This window comes from Pleurodeles waltl, chromosome 11 (assembly GCF_031143425.1).
Source record: "Pleurodeles waltl isolate 20211129_DDA chromosome 11, aPleWal1.hap1.20221129, whole genome shotgun sequence".
NCBI lineage: Eukaryota > Metazoa > Chordata > Amphibia > Caudata > Salamandridae > Pleurodeles > Pleurodeles waltl.
In genome coordinates this window covers 205,530,416-205,557,703 of record NC_090450.1, presented here as the reverse complement: position 1 = coordinate 205,557,703, position 27,288 = coordinate 205,530,416, and the positions used below count along the sequence as shown (strand labels likewise).

The 27,288-nt window shown below is 46.9% G+C and overlaps 1 protein-coding gene across 13 annotated transcripts in view; it reads left to right on the top strand.

Annotated features, from left to right (window-relative positions):
• TRIP12 (thyroid hormone receptor interactor 12) overlaps positions 1 to 27,288 on the top strand; it is a 1,145,873-nt gene that overhangs the window by 291,763 nt on the left and 826,822 nt on the right. For all 13 annotated transcript variants that reach the window (XM_069213427.1, XM_069213421.1, XM_069213434.1 and 10 more), the window contains one exon: positions 26,277 to 26,442. In XM_069213427.1, the coding sequence (XP_069069528.1) occupies positions 26,277 to 26,442 (166 nt within the window). The remainder of the gene's footprint in view (positions 1 to 26,276; positions 26,443 to 27,288) is intronic.

Sequence of the window (27,288 nt, the reverse complement as noted above, 5' to 3'; positions counted from 1 at the left end):
TTGAACATCTGCCCAAGGACTTACAAAATAGGGCAAAACAAGTGGTTGAGGAGGGACAGACCATTTCCAACAACCAGATCCGCTCCTCCATGGACGCTGCAGATATAGCTGCACGGACAATTAATACATCTGTAACTATCAGAAGGCATGCATGGCTCCGAACGTCTGGATTTAAACCAGAGATTCAACAAGCAGTTCTCAATATGCCTTTTAATGAAAAAGAACTGTTCGGTCCAGAAGTGGACACAGCGATTGGAAAAACTCAAAAAAGATACGGACACTGCCAAAGCCATGGGCGCACTCTACTCCCCGCAGAGCAGAGGGAATTACAGCACATTCCGTAAAACGCCCTTTCGAGGGGGGTTTCGAGGTCAAAGCACACAAGCCAGCACCTCACAAGCCACACCGTCCAGTTACCAGGGACAGTATAGAGGAGGTTTTCGGGGACAATATAGAGGAGGGCAATTCCCTAGAAATAGAGGAAGATTTCAAAGCCCCAAAGCCCCTACTACTAAACAGTGACTCACAGGTCACTCACCCCCTCCACACAACACCAGTGGGGGGAAGAATAGGTCATTATTACAAAGCATGGGAGGAAATCACTACAGACACTTGGGTTCTAGCAATTATCCAACATGGTTATTGCATAGAATTTCTACTATTCCCTCCAAACATACCACCAAAAGCACAAAATTTAACAACACACCATTCCAATCTCCTGGAGATAGAAGTGCAGGCACTATTGCAAAAGAATGCAATCGAATTAGTGCCAAACACACAAATAAACACAGGAGTTTACTCACTGTACTTTCTGATACCAAAGAAGGACAAAACACTGAGACCAATCCTAGACCTCAGAGTAGTGAACACTTTCATCAAATCAGACCACTTCCACATGGTCACACTACAAGAAGTATTGCCATTGCTAAAACTACACGACTACATGGCAACTTTAGACCTCAAGGATGCTTATTTCCATATACCAATACACCCATCGCACAGGAAATACCTAAGGTTTGTATTCAAAGGAATACATTACCAATTCAAGGTACTGCCTTTCGGATTAACAACCGCACCAAGAGTCTTTACCAAATGTCTAGCGGTAGTCGCTGCACACATAAGAAGGCAGCAAATACATGTGTTCCCATATTTGGACGACTGGCTAATCAAGGCCCATTCGTTCATACAGTGCTCAAATCACACAAATCAGATCATACAAACCCTCTTCAAACTCGGGTTCACCGTCAACTTTACAAAATCCAACATTCTGCCGCGCAAGGTACAACAATACCTAGGAGCCATAATAGACACATCAAAGGGAGTAGCCACTCCAAGTCCACAAAGAATTCTAAATTTCAACACCATCATACAACGCATGTATCCAACACAAAAGATACAGGCAAAGATGGTATTACAACTCCTAGGCATGATGTCATCATGCATAGCCATTGTCCCAAACGCAAGACTGCACATGAGGCCCTTACAACAATGCCTAGCATCACAGTGGTCTCAAGCACAGGGTCACCTTCTAGATCTGGTGTTAATAGACCGCCAAACTTACCTCTCGCTTCTGTGGTGGAACAACATAAATTTAAACAAGGGGCGGCCTTTCCAAGACCCAGTGCCACAATACGTAATAACAACAGATGCTTCCATGACAGGGTGGGGAGCACACCTCGATCAACACAGCATACAAGGACAATGGAACGTACATCAAACAAAACTGCATATCAATCACCTAGAACTTCTAGCAGTTTTTCAAGCACTAAAAGCTTTCTGTAAGGAAATGCCTCCTTGGCATGGTTGCCCCCTGACTTTTTGCCTTTGCTGATGCTATGTTTACAATTGAAAGTGTGCTGAGGCCTGCTAACCAGGCCCCAGCACCAGTGTTCTTTCCCTAACCTGTACTTTTGTATCCACAATTGGCAGACCCTGGCATCCAGATAAGTCCCTTGTAACTGGTACTTCTAGTACCAAGGGCCCTGATGCCAAGGAAGGTCTCTAAGGGCTGCAGCATGTCTTATGCCACCCTGGAGACCTCTCACTCAGCACAGACACACTGCTTGCCAGCTTGTGTGTGCTAGTGAGGACAAACCGAGTAAGTCGACATGGCACTCCCCTCAGGGTGCCATGCCAGCCTCTCACTGCCTATGCAGTATAGGTAAGACACCCCTCTAGCAGGCCTTACAGCCCTAAGGCAGGGTGCACTATACCATAGGTGAGGGTACCAGTGCATGAGCATGGTACCCCTACAGTGTCTAAACAAAACCTTAGACATTGTAAGTGCAGGGTAGCCATAAGAGTATATGGTCTGGGAGTTTGTCAAACACGAACTCCACAGCACCATAATGGCTACACTGAAAACTGGGAAGTTTGGTATCAAACTTCTCAGCACAATAAATGCACACTGATGCCAGTGTGCATTTTATTGTAAAATACACCACAGAGGGCACCTTAGAGGTGCCCCCTGAAACTTAACCGACTATCTGTGTAGGCTGACTAGTTTTAGCAGCCTGCCACAAACCGAGACATGTTGCTGGCCCCATGGGGAGAGTGCCTTTGTCACTCTGAGGCCAGTAACAAAGCCTGCACTGGGTGGAGATGCTAACACCTCTCCCAGGCAGGAATTGTCACACCTGGCGGTGAGCCTCAAAGGCTCACCTCCTTTGTGCCAACCCAGCAGGACACTCCAGCTAGTGGAGTTGCCCGCCCCCTCCGGCCAGGCCCCACTTTTGGCGGCAAGGCCGGAGAAAATAATGAGAAAAACAAGGAGGAGTCACTGGCCAGTCAGGACAGCCCCTAAGGTGTCCTGAGCTGAGGTGACTCTGACTTTTAGAAATCCTCCATCTTGCAGATGGAGGATTCCCCCAATAGGGTTAGGATTGTGACCCCCTCCCCTTGGGAGGAGGCACAAAGAGGGTGTACCCACCCTCAGGGCTAGTAGCCATTGGCTACTAACCCCCCAGACCTAAACACGCCCTTAAATTTAGTATTTAAGGGCTACCCTGAACCCTAGAAAATTAGATTCCTGCAACTACAAGAAGAAGGACTGCCTAGCTGAAACCCCTGCAGAGGAAGACCAGAAGACGACAACTGCCTTGGCTCCAGAAACTCACCGGCCTGTCTCCTGCCTTCCAAAGATCCTGCTCCAGCGACGCCTTCCAAAGGGACCAGCGACCTCGACATCCTCTGAGGACTGCCCCTGCTTCGAAAAGACAAGAAACTCCCGAGGACAGCGGACCTGCTCCAAGAAAGGCTGCAACTTTGTTTCCAGCAGCTTTGAAAGAACCCTGCAAGCTCCCCGCAAGAAGCGTGAGACTTGCGACACTGCACCCGGCGACCCCGACTCGGCTGGTGGAGATCCAACACCTCAGGAGGGACCCCAGGACTACTCTGATACTGTGAGTACCAAAACCTGTCCCCCCTGAGCCCCCACAGCGCCGCCTGCAGAGGGAATCCCGAGGCTTCCCCTGACCGCGACTCTTTGAATCCTAAGTCCCGACACCTGGGAGAGATCCTGCACCCGCAGCCCCCAGGACCTGAAGGACCGGACTTTCACTGGAGGAGTGACCCCCAGGAGTCCCTCTCCCTTGACCAAGTGGAGGTTTCCCCGAGGAACCCCCCCCTTGCCTGCCTGCAGCGCTGAAGAGATCCCTAGATCTCCCATTGACTTCCATTACAAACCCGACGCTTGTTTCTACACTGCACCCGGCCGCCCCCACGCAGCTGAGGGTGAAATTTCTGTGTGGACTTGTGTCCCCCCCGGTGCCCTACAAAACCCCCCTGGGCTGCCCTCCGAAGACGCGGGTACTTACCTGCAAGCAGACCGGAACCGGGGCACCCCCCTTCTCTCCATTCTAGCCTATGTGTTTTGGGCACCACTTTGAACTCTGCACCTGACCGGCCCTGAGCTGCTGGTGTGGTGACTTTGGGGTTGCTCTGAACCCCCAACGGTGGGCTACCTTGGACCAAGAACTGAACCCTGTAAGTGTCCTACTTACCTGGTAAAACTAACAAAAACTGACCTCCCCTAGGAACTGTGAAAATTGCACTAAGTGTCCACTTTTAAAACAGCTATTTGTCAATAACTTGAAAAGTATACATGCAATTTTGATGATTTGAAGTTCCTAAAGTACTTACCTGCAATACCTTTCGAATGAGATATTACATGTAGAATTTGAACCTGTGGTTCTTAAAATAAACTAAGAAAAGATATTTTTCTATATAAAAACCTATTGGCTGGTTTTGTCTCTGAGTGTGTGTACCTCATTTATTGTCTTGTGTATCTACAACAAATGCTTAACACTACTCCTTGGATAAGCCTACTGCTCGACCACACTACCACAAAATAGAGCATTAGTATTATCTATTTTTACCACTATTTTACCTCTAAGGGGAACCCTTGGACTCTGTGCATGCTATTCCTTACTTTGAAATAGCACATACAGAGCCAACTTCCTACATTGGTGGATCAGCGGTGGGGTACAAGACTTTGCATTTGCTGGACTACTCAGCCAATACCTGATCACACGACAAATTCCAAAATTGTCATTAGAAATTGATTTTTGCAATTTGAAAAGTTTTCTAAATTCTTAAAAGACCTGCTAGGGCCTTGTGTTAGATCCTGTTTAGCATTTCTTTTAGAGTTTAAAAGTTTGTAAAAGTTTGAATTAGATTCTAGAACCAGTTGTAGATTCTTAAAAAGTATTCCAACTTTTAGAAGCAAAATGTCTAGCACAGATGTGACTGTGGTGGAACTCGACACCACACCTTACCTCCATCTTAAGATGAGGGAGCTAAGGTCACTCTGTAAAATAAAGAAAATAACAATGGGCCCCAAACCTACCAAAATACAGCTCCAGGAGCTTTTGGCAGAGTTTGAAAAGGCCAACCCCTCTGAGGGTGGCAACTCAGAGGAAGAGGATAGTGACTTGGAGGACAATTCCCCCCTACCAGTCCTATCTAGGGAGAACAGGGTCCCTCAAACCCTGACTCCTAAAATAATAGTCAGAGATGCTGGTTCCCTCACAGGAGAGACCAACACCTCTGAAATCACTGAGGATAGCCCCAGTGAAGAGGACATCCAGTTAGCCAGGATGGCCAAAAGATTGGCTTTGGAAAGACAGATCCTAGCCATAGAGAGGGAAAGACAAGAGATGGGCCTAGGACCCATCAATGGTGGCAGCAACATAAATAGGGTCAGAGATTCTCCTGACATGTTGAAAATCCCTAAAGGGATTGTAACTAAATATGAAGATGGTGATGACATCACCAAATGGTTCACAGCTTTTGAGAGGGCTTGTGTAACCAGAAAAGTGAACAGATCTCACTGGGGTGCTCTCCTTTGGGAAATGTTCACAGGAAAGTGTAGGGATAGACTCCTCACACTCTCTGGACAAGATGCAGAATCTTATGACCTCATGAAGGGTACCCTGATTGAGGGCTTTGGATTCTCCACTGAGGAGTATAGGATTAGATTCAGGGGGGCTCAAAAATCCTCGAGCCAGACCTGGGTTGACTTTGTAGACTACTCAGTGAAAACACTAGATGGTTGGATTCAAGGCAGTGGTGTAAATAATTATGATGGGCTGTACAATTTATTTGTGAAAGAACACCTGTTAAGTAATTGTTTCAATGATAAACTGCATCAGCATCTGGTAGACCTAGGACCAATTTCTCCCCAAGAATTGGGAAAGAAGGCGGACCATTGGGTCAAGACAAGGGTGTCCAAGACTTCAACAGGGGGTGACCAAAAGAAAGGGGTCACAAAGACTCCCCAGGGGAAGGGTGATGAGACAACCAAAACTAAAAATAGTAAAGAGTCTTCTACAGGCCCCCAAAAACCTGCACAGGAGGGTGGGCCCAGAGCCTCTTCACAAAACAATGGGTACAAGGGTAAAAACTTTGATCCCAAAAAGGCCTGGTGTCATAGCTGTAAACAGCATGGACACCAAACTGGAGACAAGGCCTGTCCCAAGAAAGATTCCACTCCAAACTCCCATCCAGGTAACACTGGTATGGCTAGTCTCCAAGTGGGATCAACAGTGTGCCCAGAGCAAATCAGGGTCCACACTGAAGCTACTCTAGTTTCTGAGGGTGGGGTGGATTTAGCCACACTAGCTGTCTGGCCGCCTAACATGCAAAAATACAGACAGCAACTCTTAATTAATGGGACTAGAATAGAGGGCCTGAGGGATACAGGTGCCAGTGTCACCATGGTGACAGAGAAACTGGTTTCCCCTGGCCAATACCTGACTGGAAAAACTTACACAGTCACCAACGCTGACAATCAGAGAAAAGTACATCCCATGGCAATGGTTACTTTAGAATGGGGAGGGGTCAATGGCCTGAAACAGGTGGTGGTCTCCTCAAATATCCCAGTGGACTGTCTGCTTGGAAATGACCTGGAGTCCTCAGCATGGGCTGAGGTAGAACTAAAAACCCATGCAGCAATGCTGGGTATCCCTGAACTGGTGTGTGTGAAAACAAGAGCACAGTGCAAGGCACAGGGTGAACAAGTAGAGCTGGAGTCTGGAAGAATGGCCCAGCCTACCAAGAGAACAGGAAAGTCAGTTGGGAAACCAACTGCAACACAGCAAAAGAAAGGGAACCTCTTCTCAGGAAGAAGTTCTGCCCTCTGAGGGAACTGAGCCTTTGGAGCTTGAACCTTACCAGGTTGAGCTCTTAGGCCCAGGGGGACCCTCAAGGGAGGAGCTGTGTAAGGGACAAGAAACCTGTCCCTCTCTTGAAGGCCTTAGGCAGCAAGCTGCTGAAGAGTCCAAAGGCAAGAAAAATGGAACGCATAGGGTCTATTGGGAAGATGGACTCCTGTACACTGAGGCCAGAGACCCCAAACCTGGTGCCACTAGGAGAGTGGTAGTGCCTCAGCTGTTCAGAGAGTTCATCCTAACATTGGCCCATGACATTCCCCTTGCTGGACATTTGGGACAAACCAAGACGTGGGAGAGGTTAGTCAACCACTTCTACTGGCCCAATATGTCCAACATGGTTAAGGAGTTTTGCCTCTCCTGCCCCACCTGTCAAGCCAGTGGTAAGACAGGTGGGCATCCAAAGGCCCCCCTCATTCCACTTCCAGTGGTGGGGGTTCCCTTTGAAAGAGTGGGTGTGGACATAGTTGGTCCACTGGAACCTCCCACAGCCTCAGGAAATATGTATATCCTGGTAGTAGTGGATCATGCTACCAGGTATCCTGAAGCTATTCCCCTTAGGTCGACTACTGCCCCTGCAGTAGCCCAGGCCCTCATTGGTATCTTTACCAGAGTGGGTTTCCCTAAGGAGGTGGTGTCTGACAGGGGTACCAACTTCATGTCAGCATACCTAAAGCACATGTGGAATGAGTGTGGAGTGACTTATAAATTCACTACACCATACCACCCACAAACTAATGGCTTGGTTGAGAGATTCAACAAGACATTAAAAGGCATGATCATGGGGCTCCCAGAAAAGCTCAAAAGGAGATGGGATGTCCTCTTGCCATGTCTGCTTTTCGCTTACAGAGAGGTGCCACAGAAGGGAGTAGGATTCTCACCCTTTGAACTTCCGTTTGGTCATCCTGTAAGGGGACCACTTGCTCTTGTTAAAGAAGGCTGGGAGAGACCTCTCCATGAGCCAAAACAAGACATAGTGGACTATGTACTTGGCCTTCGCTCTAGAATGGCAGAGTACATGGAAAAGGCAACCAAAAACCTTGAGGCCAGCCAACAGCTCCAGAAGTTTTGGTATGACCAAAAGGCTGCACTGGTTGAGTTCCAACCAGGGCAGAAAGTCTGGGTTCTGGAGCCTGTGGCTCCCAGGGCACTCCAGGACAAATGGAGTGGCCCTTACCCAGTACTAGAGAGGAAGAGTCAGGTCACCTACTTGGTGGACCTGGGCACAAGCAGGAGCCCCAAGAGGGTGATCCATGTAAACCGCCTTAAGCTCTTCCACGACAGGGCTGATGTCAATCTGTTGATGGTAACAGATGAGGATCAGGAGGCAGAGAGTGAACCTCTCCCTGATCTTCTGTCATCAGACCCAAAAGATGGTACAGTAGATGGAGTGATCTACTCAGACACCCTCTCTGGCCAACAGCAAGCTGATTGTAGGAGAGTCCTACAACAGTTTCCTGAACTCTTCTCCTTAACCCCTGGTCAGACACACCTGTGTACCCATGATGTGGACACAGGAGACAGCATGCCTGTCAAGAACAAAATCTTTAGACAATCTGACCATGTTAAAGAAAGCATCAAGGTGGAAGTCCACAAGATGCTGGAATTGGGAGTAATTGAGCGCTCTGACAGCCCCTGGGCTAGCCCAGTGGTCTTAGTCCCCAAACCTCACACCAAAGATGGAAAGAAAGAGATTAGGTTTTGTGTGGACTACAGAGGGCTCAATTCTGTCACCAAGACAGATGCTCATCCAATTCCAAGAGCTGATGAGCTCATTGATAAATTAGGTGCTGCCAAATTTCTAAGTACCTTTGACTTGACAGCAGGGTACTGGCAAATAAAAATGGCACCTGGAGCAAAAGAAAAGACAGCATTCTCCACACCTGATGGGCATTATCAGTTTACTGTTATGCCCTTTGGTTTAAAGAATGCCCCTGCCACCTTCCAAAGGTTGGTGAATCAAGTCCTTGCTGGCTTGGAGTCCTTTAGCACAGCTTATCTTGATGATATTGCTGTCTTTAGCTCCACCTGGCAGGATCACCTGGTCCACCTGAGGAAGGTTTTGAAGGCTCTGCAATCTGCAGGCCTCTCTATCAAGGCATCCAAATGCCAGATAGGGCAGGGAACTGTGGTTTACTTGGGACACCTTGTAGGTGGAGGCCAAGTTCAGCCACTCCAACCCAAGATCCAGACTATTCTGGACTGGGTAGCTCCAAAAACCCAGACTCAGGTCAGGGCATTCCTTGGCTTGACTGGGTATTACAGGAGGTTTGTGAAGGGATATGGATCCATTGTGACAGCCCTCACTGAACTCACCTCCAAGAAAATGCCCAAGAAAGTAAACTGGACTGTGGACTGCCAACAGGCCTTTGACACCCTGAAACAGGCAATGTGCTCAGCACCAGTTCTCAAAGCTCCAGATTATTCTAAACAGTTCATTGTGCAGACTGATGCCTCTGAACATGGGATAGGGGCAGTTTTGTCCCAAACAAATGATGATGGCCTTGACCAGCCTGTTGCTTTCATTAGCAGGAGGTTACTCCCCAGGGAGCAGCGTTGGAGTGCCATTGAGAGGGAGGCCTTTGCTGTGGTTTGGTCCCTGAAGAAGCTGAGACCATACCTCTTTGGGACTCACTTCCTAGTTCAAACTGACCACAGACCTCTCAAATGGCTAATGCAAATGAAAGGTGAAAATCCTAAACTGTTGAGGTGGTCCATCTCCCTACAGGGAATGGACTTTATAGTGGAACACAGACCTGGGACTGCCCATGCCAATGCAGATGGCCTTTCCAGGTTCTTCCACTTAGAAAATGAAGACTCTCTTGGGAAAGGTTAGTCTCATCCTCTTTCGTTTGGGGGGGGGTTGTGTAAGGAAATGCCTCCTTGGCATGGTTGCCCCCTGACTTTTTGCCTTTGCTGATGCTATGTTTACAATTGAAAGTGTGCTGAGGCCTGCTAACCAGGCCCCAGCACCAGTGTTCTTTCCCTAACCTGTACTTTTGTATCCACAATTGGCAGACCCTGGCATCCAGATAAGTCCCTTGTAACTGGTACTTCTAGTACCAAGGGCCCTGATGCCAAGGAAGGTCTCTAAGGGCTGCAGCATGTCTTATGCCACCCTGGAGACCTCTCACTCAGCACAGACACACTGCTTGCCAGCTTGTGTGTGCTAGTGAGGACAAACCGAGTAAGTCGACATGGCACTCCCCTCAGGGTGCCATGCCAGCCTCTCACTGCCTATGCAGTATAGGTAAGACACCCCTCTAGCAGGCCTTACAGCCCTAAGGCAGGGTGCACTATACCATAGGTGAGGGTACCAGTGCATGAGCATGGTACCCCTACAGTGTCTAAACAAAACCTTAGACATTGTAAGTGCAGGGTAGCCATAAGAGTATATGGTCTGGGAGTTTGTCAAACACGAACTCCACAGCACCATAATGGCTACACTGAAAACTGGGAAGTTTGGTATCAAACTTCTCAGCACAATAAATGCACACTGATGCCAGTGTGCATTTTATTGTAAAATACACCACAGAGGGCACCTTAGAGGTGCCCCCTGAAACTTAACCGACTATCTGTGTAGGCTGACTAGTTTTAGCAGCCTGCCACAAACCGAGACATGTTGCTGGCCCCATGGGGAGAGTGCCTTTGTCACTCTGAGGCCAGTAACAAAGCCTGCACTGGGTGGAGATGCTAACACCTCTCCCAGGCAGGAATTGTCACACCTGGCGGTGAGCCTCAAAGGCTCACCTCCTTTGTGCCAACCCAGCAGGACACTCCAGCTAGTGGAGTTGCCCGCCCCCTCCGGCCAGGCCCCACTTTTGGCGGCAAGGCCGGAGAAAATAATGAGAAAAACAAGGAGGAGTCACTGGCCAGTCAGGACAGCCCCTAAGGTGTCCTGAGCTGAGGTGACTCTGACTTTTAGAAATCCTCCATCTTGCAGATGGAGGATTCCCCCAATAGGGTTAGGATTGTGACCCCCTCCCCTTGGGAGGAGGCACAAAGAGGGTGTACCCACCCTCAGGGCTAGTAGCCATTGGCTACTAACCCCCCAGACCTAAACACGCCCTTAAATTTAGTATTTAAGGGCTACCCTGAACCCTAGAAAATTAGATTCCTGCAACTACAAGAAGAAGGACTGCCTAGCTGAAACCCCTGCAGAGGAAGACCAGAAGACGACAACTGCCTTGGCTCCAGAAACTCACCGGCCTGTCTCCTGCCTTCCAAAGATCCTGCTCCAGCGACGCCTTCCAAAGGGACCAGCGACCTCGACATCCTCTGAGGACTGCCCCTGCTTCGAAAAGACAAGAAACTCCCGAGGACAGCGGACCTGCTCCAAGAAAGGCTGCAACTTTGTTTCCAGCAGCTTTGAAAGAACCCTGCAAGCTCCCCGCAAGAAGCGTGAGACTTGCGACACTGCACCCGGCGACCCCGACTCGGCTGGTGGAGATCCAACACCTCAGGAGGGACCCCAGGACTACTCTGATACTGTGAGTACCAAAACCTGTCCCCCCTGAGCCCCCACAGCGCCGCCTGCAGAGGGAATCCCGAGGCTTCCCCTGACCGCGACTCTTTGAATCCTAAGTCCCGACACCTGGGAGAGATCCTGCACCCGCAGCCCCCAGGACCTGAAGGACCGGACTTTCACTGGAGGAGTGACCCCCAGGAGTCCCTCTCCCTTGACCAAGTGGAGGTTTCCCCGAGGAACCCCCCCCTTGCCTGCCTGCAGCGCTGAAGAGATCCCTAGATCTCCCATTGACTTCCATTACAAACCCGACGCTTGTTTCTACACTGCACCCGGCCGCCCCCGCGCAGCTGAGGGTGAAATTTCTGTGTGGACTTGTGTCCCCCCCGGTGCCCTACAAAACCCCCCTGGTCTGCCCTCCGAAGACGCGGGTACTTACCTGCAAGCAGACCGGAACCGGGGCACCCCCCTTCTCTCCATTCTAGCCTATGTGTTTTGGGCACCACTTTGAACTCTGCACCTGACCGGCCCTGAGCTGCTGGTGTGGTGACTTTGGGGTTGCTCTGAACCCCCAACGGTGGGCTACCTTGGACCAAGAACTGAACCCTGTAAGTGTCCTACTTACCTGGTAAAACTAACAAAAACTGACCTCCCCCAGGAACTGTGAAAATTGCACTAAGTGTCCACTTTTAAAACAGCTATTTGTCAATAACTTGAAAAGTATACATGCAATTTTGATGATTTGAAGTTCCTAAAGTACTTACCTGCAATACCTTTCGAATGAGATATTACATGTAGAATTTGAACCTGTGGTTCTTAAAATAAACTAAGAAAAGATATTTTTCTATATAAAAACCTATTGGCTGGTTTTGTCTCTGAGTGTGTGTACCTCATTTATTGTCTTGTGTATGTACAACAAATGCTTAACACTACTCCTTGGATAAGCCTACTGCTCGACCACACTACCACAAAATAGAGCATTAGTATTATCTATTTTTACCACTATTTTACCTCTAAGGGGAACCCTTGGACTCTGTGCATGCTATTCCTTACTTTGAAATAGCACATACAGAGCCAACTTCCTACACTTTCCAACCAATAATAGTTCACAAATACATTCTCGTCAAAACAGACAACATGACAACAATGTATTATCTAAACAAGCAGTGGGGGACGCACTCCACGCAGTTAAGCCTGCTAGCACAAAAGATTTGGCATTGGGCAATTCACAACCAAATTCGCCTAATTGCACAGTTTATACCAGGGATACAAAATCAACTCGCAGACAATCTCTCTCGAGATCACCAACAGGTCCACGAATGGGAAATTCACCCCCAAATTCTGAACACTTATTTCAAACTCTGGGGAACACCTCAGATAGACTTGTTTGCGACAAGGGAGAACGCAAAATGCCAAAACTTCGCATCCAGATACCCACACAAACAATCCCAAGGCAATGCCCTATGGATGAACTGGTCAGGGATATTTGCTTACGCTTTTCCTCCTCTCCCTCTCCTTCCTTACCTGGTAAACAAACTCAGTCAAAGCAAACTCAAACTCATATTGATAGCACCAACTTGGGCAAGGCAACCCTGGTACACAACGCTGCTAGACCTATCAGTGGTACCCTGCATCAAATTGCCCAACAGGCCAGACCTGTTGACACAGCACAACCAAAAGATCAGACCCCCAGATCCAGCATCGCTGAATCTAGCAATCTGGCTCCTGAAATCCTAGAATTCGGGCACTTACAACTTACCCAAGAATGTATGGAAGTCATAAAACAAGCCAGAAGGCCATCCACCAGGCACTGCTATGCAAGTAAATGGAAGAGGTTTTCTTGCTACTGCCATATTAATCAAATACAACCATTACACACAACTCCAGAACATGTAGTGGGTTACTTGCTTCACTTAGAAAAATCTAACCTAGCTTTCTCTTCCATTAAGATTCACCTTGCAGCAATATCTGCATACCTGCAGACTACCTATTCAACTTCCCTATATAAAATACCAGTCATTAAAGCATTCATGGAGGGCCTTAGGAGAATTATACCACCAAGAACACTACCTGTTCCTTCATGGAACCTAAATGTTGTCCTAACTAGACTTATGGGTCCACCTTTTGAACCCATGCACTCCTGCGACATACAGTTCCTAACCTGGAAGGTGGCATTTCTCATCGCCATTACTTCCCTAAGAAGAGTAAGCGAGATTCAGGCGTTTACTATACAGGAACCTTTTATACAACTACACAAAAATAAAGTCGTCCTAAGGACCAATCCTAAATTTTTGCCAAAGGTTATTTCACCGTTCCATCTAAATCAAACAGTGGAACTTCCAGTGTTCTTTCCACAGCCAGATACCGTAGCTGAAAGGGCACTACATACATTAGATGTCAAAAGAGCATTGATGTATTACATTGACAGAACAAAAAACATCAGAAAGACTAAACAACTCTTTATTGCATTTCAAAAACCTCATGCAGGAAACCCAATTTCAAAACAAGGTATAGCCAGATGGATAGTTAAATGCATCCAAATCTGCTACCTTAAAGCTAAACGACAGCTGCCCATTACACCAAGGGCACACTCAACCAGAAAGAAAGGTGCTACCATGGCCTTTCTAGGAAACATCCCAATGCAAGAAATATGTAAGGCAGCCACATGGTCTACGCCTCACACATTCACCAAGCACTACTGTGTAGACGTGTTATCCGCACAACAAGCCACAGTAGGTCAAGCCGTATTAAGGACATTATTTCAGACTACTTCCACTCCTACAGGCTGATCCACCGCTTTTGGGAAAATAACTGCTTTCTAGTCTATGCAGAACATGCGTATCTACAGCGACAGATGCCATCGAACTGAAAATGTCACTTACCCAGTGTACATCTGTTCGTGGCATCAGTCGCAGTAGATTCGCATGTGCCCACCCGCCTCCCCGGGAGCCTGTAGCAGTTTGGAAGTTACCTTCAATTATTTATATATGTATCATCTCAACCTTAAATAGGTGCATACTTAGTCACTCCATTGCATGGGCACTATTACTACAATTCAACTCCTACCTCACCCTCTGCGGGGAAAAACAATCGAAGATGGAGTCGACGCCCATGCGCAATGGAGACAAAAGGAGGAGTCACTCGGTCCCGTGACTCGAAAGACTTCTTCGAAGAAAAACAACTTGTAACACTCCGGCCCAACACCAGATGGCGAGCTATTGCAGAACATGCGAATCTACTGCGACTGATGCCACGAACAGATGTACACTGGGTAAGTGACATTTTCATTACTTACCTCCCCCAGGAACTGTTGAAAATTGCAGTGTCCACTTTTAAAATAGCTTTTTGGCATTAAAAAAAAAAAAAACTGTGTACAATCTTGATTCCATTTCAAGTTCTAATTGTTACTGCGTAAAGTACCTTTCATTTAATGTACTTACCTGCTAAATACATTTTGTGGTTCTAGAAATAAATTATCAAAGGAATATTTTTCTATATAAAACCCTATTGGCCTGGAGTTAATTAATTGATTGTGTGTGCTCACTTATTGCTTGTGTTTGTACAACAAATCTTAACACTACCCTCTGATAAGCCTAACTGCTCGACTACACTTCCACAGATACAGCATTAGTATTATCTAGTTCGATGGCATCTGTCGCTGTAGATACGCATGTTTCGCAATAGCTCGCCATCTGGTGTTGGGCCGGAGTGTTACAAGTTGTTTTTCTTCGAAGAAGTCTTTCGAGACACGGGACCGAGTGACTCCTCCTTTTGTGTCCATTGCGCATGGGCGTCGACTCTATCCTCGATTGTTTTTTTTCCGCCATCGGGTTCGGACGTGTTCCTGTCGCTCCGAGTTTCGGAACGGAAAGATAGCTAAATTCGGAAGATTTTCGTCGGTATTGTTGCGTTCGGGATCGGCGTAGTTAGATTCAACACCGCATTGAAGATCGAAGAGCTCCGGTGCCCTTCGGGGTAGTTTTTCGATCCCCCGTCGGGGCCTGTTCGGCCCGACCGCGTGCTGAAGAACGCCGATGGAACGGACCCCGTTCCGTTTCTGTCCCAAATGCCACAACAAGTACCCCTATACAGACCAACTCTTGGTCTGTAACCTGTGCCTGTCACCTGAGCAAAGTGAAGACACCTGCGAGGCCTGTCGTGCGTTCCGGTCCCGAAAAACACTCCGAGACCGTCGAGCCAGAAGACTTCAAATGGCGTCCGCGCCGACAGCCCACCGAGAGTTCGAGGAACAAGAAGAGGAAGGTACCTTCTCGATCCACGAATCGGACTCCGAGGAATTAGATGACCCACAAACCGTGAGTAAGACGTCGAAAACAACACATAAGAAGATTGACAAGGCCCAGGGGACGCCACTGCCACCAGGCCATGGCTCGACCCATATATTCGGTGACCGACCGTCGGCACCGAAAAAGGCCCAAACAGTGCGAGACAGTCCGACTCCGGTCGAGACACCGGTACGCAGCCTTCTCGGGACCGAGAAAGTGCTGGAGACAAGCATCGACACCGAGATAGCGGTGTAGACACGGCTCGACGCCGAGACAGCGGCACCGACGAAGATCGACGCCGAGAGGTTTCGGCCCCAAAAAAAAGAAAAGTCAGCTCGGAGCCGAAAAAAGATGCAGACAGGGTTTCGGCGCCAAAACAACCTGCAACCGACCCAGTTTCAGGCTCTTATACAGAGGAGCATTCACTAACCTCCCAAATGCGAAAGCATAGGTTCGAGGAAGAGCTGCAATCTACCGATGTAGACCATACGCAAAAGCGTATCTTCATACAGGAGGGAACAGGGAAAATAAGCACCCTTCCCCCTATTAGAAGAAAGAGAAGACTGGAGTTCCAAACTGAACAAACACCACAAACAAAGGTGGTGAAAAAGGTTACTCCACCACCCTCTCCTCCACCTGTAATTCACGTCTCACCAGCACAAACTCCATCACATTCCCCAGCTCACACCACCATGAGCCAGGGTGACCAGGATCAGGACGCATGGGACTTATACGACGCCCCAGTGTCAGATAACAGCCTGGAGGCATACCCTACAAAGCCATCTCCACCAGAAGACAGCACTGCGTATTCTCAAGTGGTGGCTAGAGCAGCACAATTTCACAATGTAAGCCTCCACTCAGAACAGGTCGAGGATGACTTTTTATTCAACACCCTCTCCTCCACCCACAGCTCCTACCAAAGCCTGCCTATGCTCCCTGGTATGCTCCGGCACGCAAAATAAATTTTTAAGGAGCCGGTCAAAAGTAGGGCAATCACACCAGGAGTGGAAAAAAAGTATAAGGCGCCCCCTACAGACCCTGTTTTCATCACTGCACAGCTGCCACCAGATTCCGTCGTTGTAGGAGCAGCTAGGAAAAGGGCCAACTCCCACACATCTGGGGATGCACCACCCCCGGATAAAGAAAGCCGCAAGTTCGATGCAGCTGGAAAGAGAGTCGCAGCACAGGCTGCAAACCAGTGGCGCATCGCCAACTCTCAAGCACTACTTGCGCGCTATGACAGAGCCCATTGGGATGAGATGCAACACCTCATTGAACATCTACCCAAAGACCTACAAAAAAGGGCAAAGCAAGTGGTTGAGGAAGGTCAAAACATTTCAAACAACCAGATACGCTCCTCCATGGACGCAGCAGACACAGCTGCAAGGACAATTAATACATCCGTGACCATCAGAAGGCATGCATGGCTACGAACGTATGGGTTTAAACCAGAGATACAGCAGGCAGTTCTCAATATGCCTTTCAATGAAAAAGAACTGTTCGGTCCAGAAGTGGACACAGCCATAGAAAAACTTAAAAAGGACACGGACACTGCTAAAGCAATGGGCGCACTCTACTCTACGCAGAGCAGAGGAAACTACGGCACCTTCCGCAAGACACCCTTTAGAGGGGGGTTTCGGGGTCAGGCCACACAAGCCAGCACCTCACAGGCAACACCGTCCAGTTACCAGGGACAGTACAGGGGAGGCTTTCGGGGCCAATACAGAGGAGGGCAATTCCCTAGGAATAGGGGAAAATTTCAAAGCCCCAAAACCCCTGCAACTAAGCAGTGACTCACATGTCACTCATCCCCTCCACACAACACCAGTGGGGGGAAGAATAGGTCATTATTACAAAGCATGGCAGGAAATCACTACAGACACTTGGGTTCTAGCAATTATCCAACATGGTTATTGCATAGAATTTCTACAATTCCCTCCAAACATACCACCAAGAGCACAAAATTTATCACAACATCATTCCGAGCTCCTGGAGACAGAAGTTCAAGCACTATTGCAAAAGAATGCAATCGAATTAGTACCAAACACACAAATAAACACAGGAGTTTATTCACTGTACTTCTTAATACCAAAGAAGGACAAAACACTAAGACCAATCCTAGACCTCAGGATAGTAAACACATACATCAAATCAGACCACTTTCACATGGTCACACTACAAGAAGTGCTACCATTGCTCAAACTACACGACTACATGACAACCTTAGACCTCAAAGACGTGTATTTCCATATACCAATACATCCATCGCACAGGAAATACCTAAGGTTTGTATTCAAAGGAATACATTACCAATTCAAAGTATTGCCTTTTGGTTTAACAACAGCACCAAGAGTCTTTACAAAATGTCTAGCAGTAGTCGCTGCACACATCAGAAGGCTGCAAATACATGTATTCCCGTATCTAGACGACTGGCTAATCAAGACCCATTCGTTATCAAAGTGCTCACACCACACAAATCAAATCATACAAACCCTCTACAAACTGGGGTTCACCGTCAACTTCGCAAAATCCAACATCCTGCCGTGCAAAGTACAACAGTACCTAGGAGCCATAATAAACACAACAAAAGGAGTAGCCACTCCAAGTCCACAAAGAATTCAAAACTTCAACAACATCATACAACGCATGTATCCAACACAAAAGATACAAGCAAAGATGATATTACAACTCCTAGGCATGATGTCTTCATGCATAGCCATTGTCCCAAACGCAAGACTGCACATGAGGCCCTTACAACAGTGCCTAGCATCACAATGGTCACAAGCACAGGGTCACCTTCTAGATCTGGTGTTAATAGACCGCCAAACTTACCTCTCGCTTCTATGGTGGGACAATATAAATTTTAACAAAGGGCGGCCTTTCCAAGACCCAGTGCCACAATACGTAATAACAACAGATGCTTCCATGACAGGGTGGGGAGCACACCTCGATCAACACAGCATACAAGGACAATGGAACGTACATCAAACAAAACTGCATATAAATCACCTAGAACTGCTAGCAGTTTTTCAAGCACTAAAGGCTTTCCAACCAATAATAGTTCACAAATACATTCTCGTCAAAACAGACAACATGACAACAATGTATTATCTAAACAAGCAAGGGGGGACACACTCAACACAGTTGAGCCGGTTGGCACAAAAGATATGGCATTGGGCAATTCACAACCAAATTTGCTTAATAGCACAGTTTATCCCAGGGATTCAGAATCAACTCGCAGACAATCTCTCTCGAGATCACCAACAGGTCCACGAATGGTAAATTCACCCCCAAACTATGAACGCTTACTTCAAGATCTGGGGAACACCTCAGATAGACTTGTTTGCGACAAAAGAGAACGCAAAATGCCAAAACTTCGCGTCCAGATACCCACACAGGCAGTCCCAGGGCAATGCCCTATGGATGAACTGGTCAGGGATATTTGCCTACGCTTTTCCTCCTCTCCCTCTCCTTCCTTATCTGGTAAACAAACTCAGTCAAAACAAACTCAAACTCATATTAATAGGACCAACTTGGGCAAGGCAACCCTGGTACACAACGCTGCTAGACCTATCAGTAGTACCACACATCAAACTGCCCAACAGACCGGATCTGTTAACTCAACACAACCAACAGATCAGGCACCCAGATCCAGCATCGCTGAATCTAGCAATCTGGCTCCTGAAATCCTAGAATTCAGACACTTACAACTTACACAAGAGTGTATGGAAGTCATAAAGCAAGCCAGAAGGCCATCCACCAGGCACTGCTATGCAAGTAAATGGAAGAGGTTTGTTTGCTACTGCCATATTAATCAAATCCAACCATTACACGCAACTCCAAAAGATGTAGTGGGTTACTTGCTTCACTTACAAAAATCTAACCTAGCTTTCTCTTCCATTAAAATACACCTTGCAGCAATATCTGCATACCTGCAGACTACCTATTCAACTTCCCTTTATAGGATACCAGTCATTAAAGCATTCATGGAGGGCCTTAAAAGAATTATTCCACCAAGAACACCACCTGTTCCTTCATGGAAACTAAATGTTGTCCTAACTAGACTTATGGGTCCACCTTTTGAACCCATGCACTCCTGCGAAATACAGTTCCCAACCTGGAAGGTTGCATTCCTCATCGCCATTACTTCCCTAAGAAGAGTAAGCGAGATTCAGGCGTTTACAATACAAGAACCTTTTATTCAACTACACAAGAATAAGGTCGTCCTGAGGACTAATCCTAAATTTTTACCAAAGGTTATTTCACCGTTTCATCTAAATCAAACAGTGGAACTTCCAGTGTTCTTCCCACAGCCAGATTCCGTAGCTGAGAGGGCACTACATACATTAGATGTCAAAAGAGCATTAATGTATTACATTGACCGAACTAAAAACATCAGAAAGACTAAACAACTATTTATTGCATTCCAAAAACCTCATGCAGGAAACCCAATATCAAAACAAGGTATAGCCAGATGGATAGTTAAATGCATCCAAATCTGCTACCTTAAAGCTAAACGACAGCTGCCCATTACACCAAGGGCACACTCAACCAGAAAGAAAGGTGCTACCATGGCCTTTCTAGGAAACATCCCAATGCAAGAAATATGTAAGGCAGCCACATGGTCTACGCCTCACACATTCACCAAGCACTACTGTGTAGACGTGTTATCCGCACAACAAGCCACAGTAGGGCAAGCCGTATTAAGAACATTGTTTCAGACTACTTCCACTCCTACAGGCTGAGCCACCGCTTTTGGGGAGATAACTGCTTACTAGTCTATGCAAAACATGCGTATCTACAGCGACCGATGCCATCGAACTGAAAATGTCACTTACCCAGTGTACATCTGTTCGTGGCATCAGTCGCTGTAGATTCGCATGTGCCCACCCGCATTGAGCTCTACCTCACAAAGATTTTTGTGACAGAAATTCATTTAAAATCTTTTGAATTTCAATTTCACTCGACGTTTTTAACATTGAGTGATCATTTCCTACTAGTTTCTGTTAAATTCTGACAGAATTTTGAGGTTTTTCTAGTTTAGAAATGCCTTCACTTTTTGACAAATGTCCTTCTTGTGGCAGAAAAAAGGCTAAAACAGATCCACATAGGGTCTGCATAATTTGTCTTCCATCCAGCCACAAACCAGAGTCGTGTGACATCTGTAAAACCTTCTCCAGAAGAACTCTTCGTGATACAGAGAAAATCCGACTTCAGGCGAGAGAGGACAGAAGAAAAAGTGGCCATTCCACCACAGAGCGAGGAGAAGGTCAGGCTTCTACCAGGGCTCAATCTGTTTCCTCTATAACTCCTACCAGACCTGCTGAAAAACGGCACAGGTCTCCGTCGAGGGCGTCGACGTCGAAACAGGGAACGGCGCCAACATGTTCGCCGTCGAGGAGTGGGTCGCCGGCGAGGAAAAGACATCGCTCGCCGTCGACAACCATTTCGCCGTCGAAACGGCGAGGACGATCCACGTTGAGGAGATCCGAGTCAGGCTCGCCGTCAACGAGGCGAGGACGATCGACGTCGAGAGAGTGTACTCGCCGTCGGAGACGTTCGCCGTCACCACGATGTCGAGGGTCGTCGTCGAGGGGTTCTCCACGGCGAGAGGAATCGACGTCCAGAGGTCGCCGTCACCGCTCTTCGACGTCGAGACGACAATCAAAGAGGCCTATAAGGGTTTATACAACATCGGAATCCTCGGCCTCACTTATCCTGCTCCCAGCGTCTCCACAGCTCTCGCCTCGGCAGTCGCCGTTGCCGCAGACACCGGTAACATCTACGGCTCCTCTTCCGGCTCCTCCTTCAGAGCCTGTTCGGAGGACTCCAACGCGATCTGTCAGGCGTTCTGGACATTCTTCTAGACGTTCTTCTTCCTCTCGGCACCATCGTCATGAATCACAGAGATCTCCGCATTCACATCATAGACATTCTTCTTCGTCTACACAGGACTACTCTCCAACTCTATCGGACTCACCGTCCCCGAGAGTGTCCCCCATAGATGATGTGAATACATTCCAGGAGGTCTTGGTGCGAGGGGCAACCAAACTGAATATCCCGCTGGCGGTGCCAGCTCCATCGACGTCAGTAATCTTCGAGACCTTGCATCACAGGACATCTTCAAGACCTTTGCTTCCACTGGTTCCGGGTCTTATTGAACCGGCAATGGACATTTTTCTTACACCGGCCGCAACAAAGTCTGCTCCTTCCAGACTTATTAAAAAATACCGTCCACCAGAACAAGATCCTCTATTCTTGAGGTCGGACCCAGTACCGGACTCGGTGGTTATAGTGGCAGCAAAGAAATTGCATTCTACGTCACCGTCTTCCTCTTCACCTCCAGATAAAGAGAGCAGAAAGATCGATGCTGCAGGACGAAAAGTATGCTCTACTGCATCCATCACCATGAAAGCAGCCAGTGCCACTGCTCTATTAGGGAGATATGATCGAGCCCTCTGGGACTCTGTACTGCAGTTTGCGGAGCATCTTCCTAAGGACAAAAGGGAAGATTTCCTGGAGGTCGTGGGCGAGGGAGCTATGGTTTCTAACCAAGTTATAAGTGCTGCGGCGGATTCTTCGATACTATCCGCACATAACTATGCTCACGGAATAGCGCTCAGGAGACATGCATGGCTGTGACTTACATCGCTTAAACCTGAAGCACAGCAGAGAATACAAAATCTACCTTTCTCAGGCTCCACTTTGTTCGGCTCTCATGCCGATGACGAGATGGCCAGGATGAAGTCTGAGCTGGATACCCTGAAAGCAGTAGGCATGGAACGACCGAAAACAGCGAAAGGTATTCCGCCCATATCAACGAAGACTGTTCACCCACAGGTATCAGACTCCACATTGGATGTCTTCACGTCCCCAGCAACAGCAACAGCAGCAGCATCATAGGGGTTTCTCCACACAGCGAAGGTCGACAAGGGGTCGTTCAACACCTCAAACTCAGGCAACTCGACAGGCTCCCGCGTCGAAGCCCTGAATCTTTGCTTCCCCCTCCTCCGTTACTTCCCCCTACTGGAGTGGATATCTCAAATCATCTGGATGAGTGGCTACGCATCACAACAGACGCCTGGGTATTGAATATTGTGAGACATGGTTACGTTCTCAGATTTACCAGCCCTCCACCATCTGTTCCACCCAAAACAACCAGCCGACACCTCAAAGCTCTTCAGTTAGAAGTCACCATTCTATTACAAAAAAGAGCCATAGAACCCGTCCCGATCAGCCAACAAGGGAAGGGGATTTATTCGAGGTATTTCCTTGTGCCCAAAAAAAACAAGCAAGAGTTTCGTCCCATTTTAGATCTAAGGACAGCAAACAAGTGGATTCGCAAAGAGAAATTCAGGATGCTATCCTTGCATCAAATTTACCCACATCTTCGTCAGGGCGACTGGCTCTGTGCAATAGACCTTTGCGACGCTTACTTTCATATTCCGGTGACCAAGAAACATCGAAAATTCCTAAGGTTCACCGTCGGAAAACGTCAATACCAATTTGCGGTTCTGCCCTTCGGCCTCAAATCAGCGCCGAGGACTTTTTCCAAATGCATGGCGGTGGTAGCCGCCCACTTGAGGAAACATCGAATATTTGTCTACCCCTATCTAGACGATTGGCTCATAAAGGCCTCCAGTTATCTAGAGGCACAAAAACATTTCAAATAGACCCTACAGCTGTTGCAGAGGTTAGGTCTTCAAGTAAATCTCCTGAAATCCACAGCAACACCTGTTCAGAGGTTGCATTACTTAGGGGCCATTATAGATACCAATCTAGGAAAGGTGTTTCCTTCGGAGGAACGACGATTATCGATTCTCCAAAAGTGCAAACAACTGCAAGAGACTCCGCAGATCACTGCAAGAGTAATAGCTTCTCTACTGGGCTCGATGGCGTCTTGTATCCATCTCGTTCCCAATGCTCGCCTCCATATGAGACCATTACAGGAAAACCTGGAGGATCAATGGAGTCAACTAATGAACGAATGGGAGAGCAAAGTCCTCCTTTCTCCCCACGCCCTACAGTCCCTCAAATGGTGGTGTCTACCCGACAATCTCTTGGTGGGGATTCCGTTCCAACATCGGCCTCCAGCTCAAACCATCGTAACAGATGCGTCACTGCTCGGATGGGGAGCGCACATGGAACATCTTCGAGTCCAAGGCAAGTGGTCACAGAAAGAGAGTCTCTATCATATCAACCTGCTGGAGCTTCGCGCAGTCCACCTTGTGCTCAAAGCTTTCCTTCCCTCTCTGAGAGCGGAAACTCTCCTTCTCCAGACGGACAACGTGGCCACTATGTGCTGCGTAAACAAACAAGGAAGCACCAGGTCCAGGATTCTATCCAGAGAGGCTCAGACAATCTGGCATTGGCTTCTAGCCAGGAAAATGTCGCTAGTAGCAACTCACCTGCCGGGCATCCAGAATGTTCAAGCGGATGCTCTCAGCCGCGTAATGGACGAGAACCACGAGTGGGTTCTACACGACGACGTCGTTCATTCCATTTTCGCACTATGGGGTACCCCCTCTATAGATCTATTCGCAACCCCAGAAAACAAAAAATGCCAAAACTTCGCCTCCAGATATTACAATCCAGGGACACTGGGGAATGCCCTGTGGATAAGCTGGTCAGGAGCATTTCTTTACGCCTTTCCGCCGCTTCCCCTGATTCCGGCGGTTCTCCAGAAGTTGTCCAATGCTCAGTCCAAAATGATCCTGATTGCTCTTGAATGGCCACGCCAATGGTGGTTCCCAGACCTTCTTCACCGGTCACTCAAACCACACATCAGGCTCCCTTATCGTCCGGACCTGCTCACGAAGTTCAGAGGGCAGATGTCCCATCCCAACCTCTCATCGTTGAGTTTGGCAGCATGGCTCCTGAGCTAGTGCAATATGGACACTTGAACTTACCTCAGGATTGTATGGAAATCCTGAAAGAATCAAAGCACCCTTCCACACGATCCACTTATGCAAGCAAGTGGAAGAGATTCTGCATGTGGTGCTTAGGCAACAACATTGACCCGATATCCTGCGGAGAGGAGTCTATTCTGCCATACTTGTTAAGTTTGGCAAAATCGGGCTTACAATTGTCATCAATAAAGGTACATTTGGCGGCTCTAACAGCATACAGAAAGAGCCCCTCACAAACTTCCTTTTTTCGAATCCCAGTTATTAAGGACTTCCTGGAGGGTTTAAAAAAGGTTTTTCCTCCCATTAGAAGACCATCTCCTCCATGGGAACTGAATGTTGTCCTATCGCGTCTGATGCTACCTCCATTCGAGCCAATACATAAGGCATCACTTCAGCATCTCACATGGAAAACTGCTTTTCTAGTGGCAATCACTTCAGCGCGTAGGGTCAGTGAAATCCAGGCCCTTTGCGCTCAAGAACCCTACACGGTTTTTCATTCTGCGAAAGTGGTAATGAGAACTCATCCAAAATTTTTACCTAAGGTAGTCTCCGACTTACATGTGAACCAAACAATTTCATTACTGACTTTCTTTCAAAATCCAACTACTCCTGCTGAGAGAACTCTGCACTCTCTGGATGTAAAGAGAGTCTTGAAATTTTACTTGGACAGGACAAAAAGCTTACGGAAATCACAACAGCTTTTTATTAACTATGGCCCAGTTAGAACAGGGTTGGGCACGTCTAAACGATCTTTATCCAGGTGGATTGTTTCATGTATAATGTTATGTTATCAGTTAGCAAATAAATCCCTTTGTGGTAGGCCAAAAGCCCACTCTACTAGAGGGAAGGCAGCTACTACAGCATTGATGAGAAATGTCCCTTTGGCAGAAATATGCAAGGCTGCCACTTGGAAGTCGGTCCATACCTTTACTAAGCATTACTGCCTTGACACAGACTAGGGCAGATGCGCAGGTTGGACAGGCCTTGCTCAAGAATTTATTTGCATGATTCATGTTTTCTCAGTATTCTTCTGTCTACTCCACCGCGGTTATGGGGATGGGCTTGCTACTCTATTCAATGCTTATGACTATACATGGAAATCCCCTACGAGAGAAGGAATGGTTTCTTACCTGTAACTCCAGTTCTCTCGTAGGGGTATTTCCATGATAGTCATAAGCAACCCTCCCTCCTCCCCAGTGGAGTTGACATAGAACATGAATATTATCGAGGTTGGTACTCCAACAAATGTTTTGTTTCTTCAGGTCAGGTTACAAGCCTCCAAAAAAGAACTGAGGCAACTGCCTTTCGCTGTGCATGATGGGAAACAGGAAGACTTTACTTTCTTAAAGGCACAGCTCTATTTTCATTCTGTATAATGGGAGCCTATGGGCTACACTGCCCTGCATTGTTTTATTCTCATGAGAGGTGTAAATAAAATATGAGAATGTATTGGTTAAAATATTTATAAAATAAATAGATGTTTAAATGTGAATTTACACTATAACAGTTTTTTCTTTTAACAATTTGGCCTGTGTAGCTGTTCACATAGGCTGCACAGTGTTATTCTTAAGTGTTTTTTGACAAACCTTTTTTCAAAGGGTTGGTATTTGCACTTAAGAATATACTTCACAACAGTGCTCCGGGGTCCCCGCAGGTGCGCGGAACTATTCAATGCTTATGACTATCATGGAAATACCCCTACGAGAGAACTGGAGTTACAGGTAAGAAACCATTCCTTTTGTTTAATTAAATGTAATTTTAAAATCGAAGGTGTCTCTATTTTCAGTTGATTACATGCTGCTTTTATATCTTTCATTGGGCATTTTTATTCAAATGAAAACTAGTATATAGTTAACATATAGTGCTTGATGAACTGTTAAAATTTACAACCGGAAATAAGCTAATGTCTACCTATTGAAGAGGTTTTCCTTGTGTGTTTTCTTTCTAGAATTTGCTACAGCAAGTTGCTTCTAAGGATTTGCTCACAAACATTCAGCAGCTCCTGGTAGTAACTCCTCCGATCCTGAGTTCTGGGATGTTCATTATGGTGGTGCGCATGTTCTCTTTGATGTGTTCCAATTGCCCTTCTCTAGCTGTACAACTCATGAAGCAAAGTAAGGGCATGTGTATTTATGTATATATATATAGTTCTAGTATAAATATGTACCATGTATTAAGTAGTGATTTATTTAAAATAGATTGCTTCTTTAGAATGCAACCTACAACTGTTCATCATTCAAAATCAGCTTAATGTTGCCTCCCCGAGTGGACCAAAGTACTTTAAAACTCAGATATGTTGATTGACATAATACAAAGCAAATACGTTGTAACATGTAAAAGCAGTCCAGAATTGTTGGATATTGGGTCATCAAAGTACTGATTATAGAAGTCATTAGGGTTCTCAAGCATGGATTCCTCTATGATAGTTATTAAAAGAAGGAATTTGTGCAAATGTGGGATCTTCAAAACAATTTTTAATGGTTTTTGTTAGGTCTGCAAAAAATAAGCACAAGGTAGTAAACATTAATTTGTTTGAGAAAGTGGAATAAAACAGCAACACATACATTTCTGACTTCAATAATGAGTCAAATGAAGGTTCACAATGCACACCTTTTCCTTGAAGTATTAAATGTGTCATATCAGTGGCTTGCCTACTCCATTAACTGGTATGTACTTCCCATGGTTTAATTAAGCCAAAGAGCCTGAATCCAACATGTTGGCGTATTTCTTGGACCTTCCGCAACACTCCTAGATCCCTCTTTGGTTAACATGTGCTTATGTTTTCCTCCTACCTTCTCTGTGCTTTGGGTTTTCTGTGCTTTGGGTGTTTCGGAGTTCTTCCGTTGGTGGTCGTATCACGTCTTGTTATCGGTCCCAGATCTTAGTTGCGGTAGATACTAAACATGTCTATTTACAGTAACAGCAGTTTCTTCCCCGGACTGCCAATGGGTCTTATTTCA